General features: G+C 40.1%; 1 protein-coding gene across 5 annotated transcripts in view; it reads right to left on the bottom strand.

The window, feature by feature from the left end:
- Window positions 1-12,067, bottom strand: part of bcas3 (BCAS3 microtubule associated cell migration factor) — a 342,517-nt gene that overhangs the window by 247,741 nt on the left and 82,709 nt on the right. For all 5 annotated transcript variants that reach the window (XM_019883291.1, XM_019883294.1, XM_019883295.1 and 2 more), the window contains exons 11-13: window positions 8,745-8,869; window positions 7,373-7,538; window positions 7,156-7,253 (exon numbers count right to left, since the gene is read on the bottom strand). In XM_019883291.1, the coding sequence (XP_019738850.1) occupies window positions 7,156-7,253; window positions 7,373-7,538; window positions 8,745-8,869 (389 nt within the window). The remainder of the gene's footprint in view (window positions 1-7,155; window positions 7,254-7,372; window positions 7,539-8,744; window positions 8,870-12,067) is intronic.

Raw genomic sequence — 12,067 nt, 5'->3', positions numbered from 1 at the left:
TACCTGTGGACATCGAGGCTCTAATCCCTCATTGTGTCCGAGGACCGGCAACCCGAGGCCAAGGCCAAGGCCAAGGACTTGACTCCCAAGGCCGAGGCCAAGGCCAAGGAATTGACTCCCAAGGCCAAGGCCAAGGACCAAGGACCGACCTTCGGTCCTCGAGCCGGTCCTCGAGGCCAAGGACCGGCTCGAGGAACACATCCCTGTGTTATGGGCTGGTCCATTTGTATTTTATTTCACTTTCAACCATTCTTTCTGGTTTTTCCTTTTGAATGGTACTGTGGAAGATATATTCTGGCACATTGGATCAGCTCAGTTAAGAAATCATTAGGGGCAGATTAGATTGGCAGCTCCTTCATTCAGTGAGTTACAATTACCAGATGCTTTCTCGACTTCACTTTCATTACTGACCCAGTCATGGCGCCAAGGTGTCTCATTACCAGCACCCAGTGCTCGAAAGACCTCACCGTGGGCCCTTTGACAAGAGTAAAGAAGAACTATCGACGAGTCATCAGTAACTGCCTTTTTAAAGGTCCAAAACTCCAGAGAGTTCAGTCAGTTTCCACAATTGAAAACAGGCAAAAAACATACCTTGTTTTGCTCCCACAATTATTCTTAGTGGAACTTCAATAGAAAGACAGGTGGCCAGTCATTGGCCATGCTTGAAGAGTTGTCTGAACATATTCAAGACAGGTAAGATGTATGATATGAATGTATTGAATTACCGTATTTTCCGCACGAAAAGACGCACTGGATTATGAGGCACACCTTCATTGAATGGCTATTTTGTAATTTTTTTTTTTTCGTATATTAGACGCCTCGCACTAAAAGGCGCAATCTACAATGCGTCCACTAGATGGTGCTACGCTCCTTCCATTCAACTCGAGAGGCGTCCGTTCAACTTGAGAGGCCTTCATGACCGCCTCTGAAAAATGTAAATTAACTATTACTGTATTTAAATGAAACTACAAAAATTTAAAATAATGCATCAAAACAGAAAAACAAGCGAGGGGAATATTGAGAAATCACAAAATAAATTATGTATGGGGGATATGGAATTTATTTTGTGATTTCTTCGCTTGATTTTCTTCGTAGTTTCATTGAAGTAAGAATTAATTTACATTTTTCGGAGGCGGCCATGAACGCCTCTCGAATGGAACGGAAGAAAGCACGGAGATGGACAAAGACGTACAGTACCTGTACTTGCTGAGACTGTGAAAACCAAAAAGTCTGCGTTTAAAAAAAATAATAAAACCACAACCACAGCTCTCATTTTTTCAACAAACTCAGGTGTGTCTGTGTCCGTCTCCTTCCCTTCTTTTCTTCCGGTCAACTCGAGAGGCGTTCATGACCGCCTCCGAAAAACACATTGGCATTTCCTTTATCGTAGCTCCAAGAGTACAATCAGACAAGATAAAATAAGAAAACCTTTAATAGTCTCACAATGGAGAAATTCCCACTTCAGAGCAGCAAACATATGAGAGGAAGAAGTAGAAGAACAAAATAAATAGGAGCTGCTGGAAAGGCAGCCACTCTCGCGGCGCCATCTTTAAGTCAAAATAACACAACAAGATGTCAGTCATAGTTATTTATTCCTTTGTTGTGTATTCACAAATGATGAAATCACAATATAAATTCTGTAGGGGGGGGCAATGGAATGGGGGGGAATGGAATTTATTTTGTTATATCCTCGCTTTTCAGTTTTGATGTATTATTTTCAAATTTATAGTTTCATTGAAGTAATCGTTAGTTTACGTTTTTCGGTGGCAGTCGTGAACGCCTCTTGAGTCGAACGGAAGAAAGCACGGAGATAGACAAAGACGTACCTGTATTTGTTGAGACTGTTTTAAAAAATTAACACCACAGCTCTCCTTTTTTCGGAGCTACAACACATACACCCAGTTCACTGAACCAACAGCAAGTTATAACATTGGAAGCATGTCTCCAGGAAGGAGCCATCTTGGAGTCGACGTATTACCGTAATGACCATACAAAAGACGCACCGGATTTTAAGGCGCTCGGTGAGCTTTTAAGAAAATGGAAGACTTTTTGGTGCGCCCAATAGTGCAGAAAATACGGTATTATTTTTAATGAAGCGGCCTGGATAAAAATCTTTCTATTGGCCGCCAGTGAGCGCTCGAGCATAAAAGGTAAGAGTGAGACAAGTGGCTATGTACGTGTCGAGGAAGACACTACCATCTGTCACATAGAAAACAACTGGCCATGATAGGGCACATTTGACCTGTTTTGGGCTGGACTGCACCCACCAAAAAAAAAAAAAACCTCCCGAAAGACATTGTCATGAAAGTTGACATGGAAGCGTAGGTGGTAGAAAGCTTAAAAAAGGAATGGTTGAACGAGTGTTATTGCAAGCGATGATTTTTTTCATAGAAAAAAAAGCATTCGTCGGCGGTCAACAGTGACTTTTTATGTTTTTGTTTTTTTTTTTTTTTACAACAAAAACCAAAAAAAAACACCTACCTGCCCTGAAGAGAAAAAGTCATTGCCGCCCCTTGTTAAGTCACAAAGTAACTGTGACCCATGACAGTTTTGGGAAAGCTGAGTTCAATTTCACAGGCAACACATTTGTTGAATAATAAAAAAATAAAAAATCATAACTAGAATCTGTTCGTCAAAGTGAAGTAGGCTTGAAAATCTCAAGAAACAAACACATCATGCCACCATCCAAAGAAATTCTAGAGGAAATTAGAAAAAAACAATATTAAACTCTATCAGCCAGGAAAAGCCATTTCCAAGACTCTGGTTACACCCAGGAGTATTGACCAGCTAAAATTACTCCAAGAGTGCGATGACGACGCATACATGAAGTCGTAAAACAACCTAGAACAATATACAAAAAAATTCCAGAACTCGCTGACCTCAGTTCAAGTCAATGTCCACGACTCTAGCATAAGTAAGACACTGGCCAAAAATGGCCTCCAAGGGAGAGTTCCGAGGCAAAAACCACTGCTGTCCAAAATGAACACAAAAATCAGGAAGAGGACAAATACTTTTATACGGCACTGTTTTATTGGCTAAATTATTGTTTTTACACGCAAAACTTTATAAAATGGACTTCAGCTGCAAATATTGGAGAATATCTGAATTCATTAGACCGAAGTTTACCCTGAGATCGTGAAAGTTAAGCATTTCTCAGCTATTCTTAAGTGTATGACCCAGTTCAGCAATATTTTCCCTCGCTATGCCTCATTGTTGATTGGATTCCCACCAGCCATGAATAATAAACTTACTCATAAAGGGCAGGAAGTTGTCTGTGTATTGCGCTAGCTATTTTACATGAGAATAATATAACACGTTTTTTTATATGCCTAACAGATTTAGGGTGATGCCAAAAAGAAGCGAAGGAAACATTTTTGCAGCTCTCAATCACAATGTCCTGCTCCAGCCATCTCCAGCCACCTAAATGTACTTCATCACTCTGATAAGCCCAGGACAGTGGGTATACACCATTATTTGCAAACTAATATGCACTGTAAAGCCTATATAATGTCGGCTTCACAGTGCAGAAGTGCGGGGTTCGATTCCGGCTCTGGCTTCATTGTGTGGTGTTTGCATGTTCTCCCTGTGCCTGTGTGGGTTTTCTCCGAGTACTCCAGTTTCCTCCCACATTCCAAAAACATGCATGGCAGGCTGATTGACCACTCAAAATTGTCCCTAGGTGTGAGAGCAGATGGTTATTCATTTTTGTGAGCCCTGCAATTGGCTGGCAATCAGTTCAGTGTGTACCCAGCCTACTGCCGGAATACAGCTGGGATAGGCTCCAGCATGCCCGCGACCCTTGTGAGGATAATCCATCCATCCATCCATCCATTTTCTGTTCGGCTTTATCGAACAAGCTATGTTCAGTCAGCCTGCCATGCATGTTTTTGGAATGTGGGAGGAAACCGGAGTACCCGGAGAAAACCCACGCAGGCCCGGGGAGAAAATGCAAACTCCACACAGGGAGGCCGGAGCCGGGATCAAACCCATGACCTCTGCACTGTGAGGTCGACGCGCTAACTCACTGGGGGAGCAGGGCGCCTTGTGAGGATAATCAGATGAAAAAAAAAAGTGTGTGTGGTTTGTGTGTGTGTGTGTGTGTGTGTGTGTGTGTGTGCATGTGCGTGTGTGTGATGTCATATCATTGTGACATCATAGGGCAGAACAGATAGAGCCCAAATACAGTATATACAGCATTTTCAAAATTAGGACATTTTTCCAGCAAATAGTTAAGAATAAAGTTCCACAGGGGGTTAAATAAGGCACAGAGTTGAAAGTGTGTGGCAAAAGTTGAGGTTTATGGTCCGGAAATGACGGTACTCGACCAACCTCTGCCCATCACTTAATAATATTGTTATGCCGTTGCCATTGCATAACACAATGCAAACTCAACCTCATTAATAAGAACAGTCAATCTTTAGTTTTCAACAGGCCCAGTTTTACTGTAATGGTTTGCAAAATGTAATTGGACAAGGGGTGCATGACTGGGCTGTAATTTGTTATTTTGGTTATTGTTGTTCTCCCAGAGATTCATTGCACTGCCTAGCCCCACAGGACACAACCAAAAATAAGGCTGGCAAAGGGATCATGCTAAGAAACGGAATGTTAAGAATGTGCTTGAGATGCATCACACGACAAAGAAAGACGGCCAAGACAAAGGTCAGGTTAAAAGTGGTAATGTTTAAAGAATGCGGTCCCAGAAGGAAGATGGCAAGGATACACCAATGAATTTGGAGCCAAAAGTTATGCCTTACTTGGTCACATTTGACGAGATTTGAAAATGAAAAAAAACATGGCTGTTATGTGGCAAATAATCGGATTCAAACGCAATGTGAAATATTCATTGTGTGTTCAGTTCCAGTGCCCATTTTGGCAGACAAAATGGTGAAATATGACGCCTGTGAACATCACTCAAATGTGGCCTCATTACTCTGACATCTGTAGAGAATATTAGCAGACATGGAAAAATAACTACCAGTTACACCTGAATCAGACAGAAGTCAGTCAAGATGACAACAAAGACTGGAGTAAGCACAGCTATCATTTGCTCTGGAACTTCTGTAAAGCTAATTACACATGTTGTGTATAATTACAGGGCAATATCCTTCCAGGGGATGGACTTTTTCATATTATGGAAGCATGTTCTGCATTTGTAATGTGGCATTTCAGATGGAGATTTAAAAGGATGTGAGGATACCTGCTGTCTGATCTTTAAGACAGCCTGATTTTGAAGCAAAAGGATTAACCATCTAAAACACCTTTGACTGGGATGATACAACAGGAAAATGCATAAAATTGAAATCATCACTCTGTGTGTGCGTGTAGGTGTGTGTGTACATATGAATGTGTGTGCATGTAAGTGTGTGTATACATGAACAAAAAAGAGGCCAACCAACAACCTGTATAATAGTTGCTTCTATGCCATCATTTGATGGAGACGTCTGCGAACGATGACGTCACGCCATGAACGTGTGTCACAAATGCACCGTCTGCTTGTCAGAATTATTACTATCACCATAAATGTTCTCTTAATACTCTATGTTTGAAGTGGAATTGAATTAACGTCGAATAACAACATGGTTACGCTTCATAACTTTGCAGATGTGCTGGCGGTCATATAACCTGTGACTGGTTGCCATGACAGACATCTACAGTCGAATAGGTTATGTGGTTAATGGGCTGTGTCTTATATTTGCTATCTTTTGGTACTCAAAGCGCTTCACATTGTTTTCTCATTTATCTACTGATGACGCTGCATCAAGAGCAACTATGGGCTCAGCATCTTGCTCAAGGACACCTTGACATGGTTGCAATATCGAACCCCCAACCTCCGGGTTGGGAGACAACCACTCCACGACTGAGTTACGTCATCCGCTATGTATGTGTGTTTATTTGCAAATAAAAATGTATGGTAATGGTTTTTCTGGCAAATCTCTGTGGAATTATTTACTTTGAGAATATTTTATAACCAGGTACTTGCGGTTTGGGTCACGTAACCCGAATGGAGAGTCAGACCGCTGGAGAGAGAGACAATAGCGTTATGTTGTGTGATGAACCTTTATGATCTTCAATTTATCTACTACCAGGTTCTAAGGGGCACACTGTATGTTTTGTTTATTTATTGAATGCAGGAATCAAATACATGATTGTAAATATTGATTGCAAATTCTATCAAATATCTTTGTTTTTCAGAAGTGTTCCATAATTGACTAGCAATAAAAAAACGATTGTCGACATCAGTACGAATGTGTGATGTGACATGTTCTTGACGGCCTTTGGCTGTCACCGCCATGAAGAACAAGAAGAAGAAGATCTTACGATCCTAAAATAGTGGTGACAAACTAATCTAGCGATGATAGATGTGCAGTTGGAATAACAATGACGGACTGGAGGACTAGCTGATGGTCCTAAAATAGCGGTGACGAACTGTTTTTTAGTAATGACGGAAGGCTGGTTAAAATAACAACGCTGGACAGACGGACGGTCCTACAATAGCTGTGATCGAAGAGTGTTTAAAACAACAATGACACACTGACATTACACTTTTGGTTTGGCTTCAAATAACCACGGACTGACAATGATGGACGGGTGCCTCGAAGGCTGCAAAATTTTAAAAGAAGGAGTGGCAAAATTTACTGACACACCCACCTCTAACAGAATTCAGGAAGTATGTTCACAGCATTATGATTGTTTATCTTGTCATTGTTTTTTTTTTATTAATTTGTATTGATCAGACATTTTTTGCTGTCTTTGCCAGCGACATATATTGACAGCCAAAACATGGAAAATGTTCTCCCATTGGATGGCAAAAAGCTCAATTAACATGTGTACCCAAATGTTGGCATTCATACAAAAGAATAAGTTGTGGTTGCTTTCCTATATATGAGCCATGTTTTTAATTTAAGACCAGAGGAAGCAAATGTGTGACTAAACTGGGACACGGTCATTGTTTCAGTTTTCAGATTTTCCTTGGTATTTTTGTTTCAATATTAGTCTCTGATCTCATTGTTCATCTTAGATGTCAAAACGAAAGGTTTTCGGTCCACAGAATATGTTGACCTCACTGTTCCAATAATTTTGGAGTGAAGTTTATAAACAAAGTACCAGTGCAATCTCTGAATTTTTACGCAAATACGCCACCATAATCAGTCTTACCTGCCAAAAGGGACTGAAAGTATTGCACTTTACTGCAGGCCAAAACTAATGGATGGTTGGAGTTGAAGGGTGGCTGCAGCTCATTCCACTGTAGGGTTCTGTTTGGAATACAAAAAAAAACCACAATGAACATGACTGTCTCATTTTATATTTTCTTAAGACTAAGAAAATTAAAGTAAATAAATATATAAATAAATTGATAACTAAATAGTGTCACCTTGCTAAAGTCCAGCATGCCCTCGGGGAAGTACAAAGTTCCAAAGCAGTGTCATCGCTTATCTTTTGAGCAGTGCTTATTGGCCGAGGTTCCAGAACATGCTCTACCAAGTTACCATAGCAGCTGATGATGTACAGTGAGTCGACAATGCTTTGCCTTGACTGATCTGAAAACAAGATGAAAAACAACGTATAAAAAGCAATGTGTCATGCTTTTTTTTGTTCGTGTTTGGTTTCCAGCTGGAGTGCACGGCGTTCCCTCCAGCGATGCAGCTGTTTTGCTTTGTAATCAACTTCTGGGACTACTTAAGTCTTATTTGCTGTCAAGTCGCTGTCTGATTATTCACCTTGCTCATGTTCCACGTACCAAGTGCAATTCTCTCGATGCTCAAGTACTCGTTCTCCATTTTTGCCATAGCCTTAATTTGTTGTTGTTAACTTTCATAGTTATAGTGTAGTTTGTTTTTTTTGTTTCTCTCGCCATTGGATTTCCTTTTGACAAACTACGTTGTTCATTTTTTCCTTGCCTTGTGCATGCATTTTTCGTGATTCAAGGTTTTCTTTTTCACAAGCATTGCATGAAATAGACCTTTCAAGAAAAACTGTGTATGCCGCATATTATGCAGAGTGGGCTTGGTGCGTGGGAATCTCCCATTGAGATAAATCCATATTTTAAATTGAACTCCTGATACTGTCTATTAAATGTAGCCTTCTTTTTCTTGAAAGTCGTAGGCTCCTTTTCTGTCTCCTGGCTGGGCCTTTTCCCCTTCTCAAAGACATTTGTTTTTTACTCATTTTGCTATCTCCTGGGTTTGATTTTAGGGGTAACCTGTCACGTGACCGAGAGGCGCGCCTTGACGTACGGCAAGAGTGACATACTGTCGATGGATATAACAGAGAATTTAGGTAATTTTTCAAAATAAAACATCTTTCAGATTCCGAAATGAATAATACAGAAGTAATAAATAACTTTATTCTTTCTGTGCGGCCCGGTACCAAATGACCCACAGGCCGATACCAGTTCGTGCCCCGGAGGTTGGGGACTGCTGTGACAGAGGAGAGAGACATTTTAAACAAGGAGCACAGCGGCCCTTGAGGACCAGAATTGTCCACCCCTGCTCTCGTGGTTGATGACTTGAAAATTATTATTTTGTTATTTGTGGTACTATTTAGGGAATGCTGAGAAAATATCTATAAAGATATTTATGGTATAATAATGTGGAATGCAGTGCAGTTAAAAAAATAAATAAATACATACATAAAAATGTGACAGCTTTCTGCCATCTTGATGTTTTCTATTCATATTACATGTAACGTAAGAGGCACGACATCACTTTTGATAAGTGCGCTTGTGAGTCAAGAGTAAACCTAACCTTTTTCTCTTTTGATGTTGGGGTTTGTGATGAACCATGATCGGGAAGAGGCGAAGATGGCAGCAATACAGAACTCCCCTCCACTGGACTTGCTTGGGGACATCTGAGGGGGTGGCTTACTTTTGCTTTGGGAGGAGCACAAAGAATAGTGGAAGGAAATCAATAACATATATGCCTAGAAGTAAATATTCCACTTTTGTTGCTACAAATTTCAAAACGTATAAACACATATATTCCTGGTACTGAATGTTCTCATACAGCACTCCTGCAGTAAAAGTCCAGGAGGTCCAGTTTCGTTCAGTTTTCCAGGTCCGTGTATGGAATATCAGTGTGCATGGCATGCATTGCAGTTTAATTAAAAAATGACATTGTCAGCTTACTGTTAATGGTTTGACGGTTATATAAAGCATACAGCACACATTTCCAATCAATTTTTTTCCACCTGCAGGATTACTATCCCAGCTTTTTTGGGAACTTGTTGCAATCTTAAAATTGTCAGTTAAGGATTTGCCCAAAACAATAACGTCGATCAGTTTGAACATAAAATGTCTCGTCGTTGTAGTGCCTTCAGTTAAACATAGGTTGAAAATGGGTTGCAAAGCATTGTACAGTGGTACCGCGACTTACGAACGTCGCTTCATATGAAATTTTCAAGTTACGAAATGCATCGACAGGAAAATATTGCCTCATGTTGCAAAAGAAATTTCAAGATACGAAAGGTAAAAAATACAATACGGGCTGCTACTGTGTCAGAGATATGCCTTGAACAAGTTGAACAAACAGACTCAGGAAGAGATTGTCTTTGCTGCCGGCAGGGAGCTCAGTTATCGATGAAGCCAATCAGTGTTCGCTTCTCCAACTGAAACTCAACTTTCTGTGTTGCATGCCGAACTTTTATTGGGAGCATATGCAAATTTCAAGTTACGTATCAGACAAAATTCTCTCTCGTTTGCAGGCCGCGCTTTCGTCCGGCCCTCCGATACGCCCCTCAGTAGACATTTTTAGACCAAGAAAACTCCCTGTACAAACAATTGGTACTTTGTTATTTCTCCACGAACTGAGACAACTGTAACTTTACTCAAGGACATTGTCATCACAGTGGGGGCAGATCCTGTATTATCAGTTACCTTCAATCACCTTCAATTTGGCCTTGATTCTCTGTGCTCCATTGTGTACAAGCTGCGAGAGCACACACGCCCGAGGTGAACCAAGCATACAACAAAATGAAACTTTTAAAGATGATAACTTTGAGTTTGTCTATTTTCCATCATACTCGGAGCTCTGAGTTTCCTGAAGGCAACATACTTATAGCTGTTCTGCCATTGGTTATACCCGAGCATCATCCTGGCATCCCATTGGCTAAGAGGTACCTGTACCGTATGTTTCTATGTGTGTAGATAGATAAATAGATAGATATGTATCTTTGCAGCGTCCTCGTCATTCTCGCCTTGGGCCATGAGGTGTTCCGATAGTTTTACGGAAATGTGAATCACCCAGAAAAAGTGTTCACCAGTCGGGCGATCGCTCACTATGCTGATGTTTGCTTTGGACATTTACGGATAATTGTTAAAAGCCATCAAAAGCAAATGTCCTTGGATCAGTTCTTTATAAAACACCAGGGAAAACTGCTTGTGAGAGAGAACATGAACTGAAGAAGGCAAAAAACGATGAGGACGCAGTTAAAAGTTAAATGACCATCATTTTTATTCTTTATTCTATGTTATTCTTTATGCTTTGTTTTTTTACATTATACAGAACTCTCACTTATTGTGCAATAATATAATTGTAACATGTATTTGTTACATATTGTGATGCATTTTTATGCTTTAGAAATATTTATTTCTGAATTTTGGGGGGCTTGGAATGGCATGTATATGGAAAATGCGTCTCTACTTCCAAAATTTTCTTGTTAAGAAATTTCTTCCAGAACCAATGGATTTCATAAGTAGAGGTATTACTGTATTCTGTTTTTATTTATATTGAACACAACTTTCCAACTTCAGTGGAAGTGGCTTCGTACAACACATTGGAAGTGTGTTCCCGTGTTTATTGTGCTTATCCAAATATAGTCATCGTGCTCTATAAACAATCAAGAGTAAATGGGACTTTTCCCAGCAGCAATTATGGTCCACTGAGAGTGAACTCTGTCCCTAAAAGCCTCGCAAAGCAAAACACTCAGCAAGACTTCTTAATTTGACAATTTTACTGCATTTCACTGAGCCCTCCCAATGATAGTGCTTCGATTGGTCTTGTTACATATCATTTGGAAAAAATGTTCCTTCCGGTGGTAGGGAACAACATTTTGCCCTGGAATGTTTACCCCTGGAGTGCAAGTTGACAAATGAACACAATCGTCAGTGTGATGGATGCATTTAGAAAACTGACAGAAATGGCAGTGGTGGGTGGACTACCCCTAACAGTGACCCTCGGCTATATTGAGCCTGTTGAAACTCTGAAGCCTCCCAGGCCCCCGGCTGAGTAAATGGACAGACATGGACATATAAAAAGTAGAAGGCTTTGGTGGAATCTCAGAGGCTTTATGATTTACAAGATGTCACACTGTTTGCTCATCAGTTTCTTGTACTGTTGAAGAAACTTTTGGATGACGTAGGGAAGTCATGGGAATGATGGTAATTAAAATCCTTCTCTCTCTTAGGGATGGGAATTGATAAGAATTTACTGATTCCAATTCCTTTATCGGCATTGCTCATCGATACAATTCCTCATGAATGAAATCATATCATATCATGCTATATGATATGATATGATGTCATTCATTTATATGATTACATTATATTTCATTTCACTCATTAGGATCTCCATTGGCTTTGGCAGATACCATCCCTATTCATCTTGGAGACCACTTCCATTATTCCATTCTTTAAAGTGCAATACATTAATACAAAAACACAAACAACAACCAACAAAAATGAAAAACAGCTTACATCAATCACAATAACAGCTTACATACAGTACGGGACCTAGTTCTCATTCATAATATTTCCGAGGTGTAGATCAAATATATGGTCAGATGGTTCAATGAATATCCACATATATAAACTTCATCCCAATATTTAACATTAATTGAAATGAAATAACAAAACAAAACAAACCAGAGCTGCGAGCAGGTATCAAGGGCCCTCACAGCCCTGGCAACGTTGGGGTATTGGCATGTTGGAGTTGGGTGTTTTTTAAAATAAAAGTACATCAGATTAAATGCTACTTCAATAAAATATGCCATCTACAAAATAGAAAATAAATGAGGCAAAATTTGAAAGAAAATCCAAAACAGCCAACTTCCTCTTAAGTTTAGAGAAGGGCCC

The sequence above is a fragment of the Hippocampus comes genome, unplaced genomic scaffold (genome assembly GCF_001891065.2).
Source record: "Hippocampus comes isolate QL1 unplaced genomic scaffold, H_comes_QL1_v1.1 scaffold291, whole genome shotgun sequence".
NCBI lineage: Eukaryota > Metazoa > Chordata > Actinopteri > Syngnathiformes > Syngnathidae > Hippocampus > Hippocampus comes.
The sequence above is the reverse complement of the archived record's forward strand: the minus strand, read 5'-3'. Positions and strand labels throughout refer to the sequence as shown.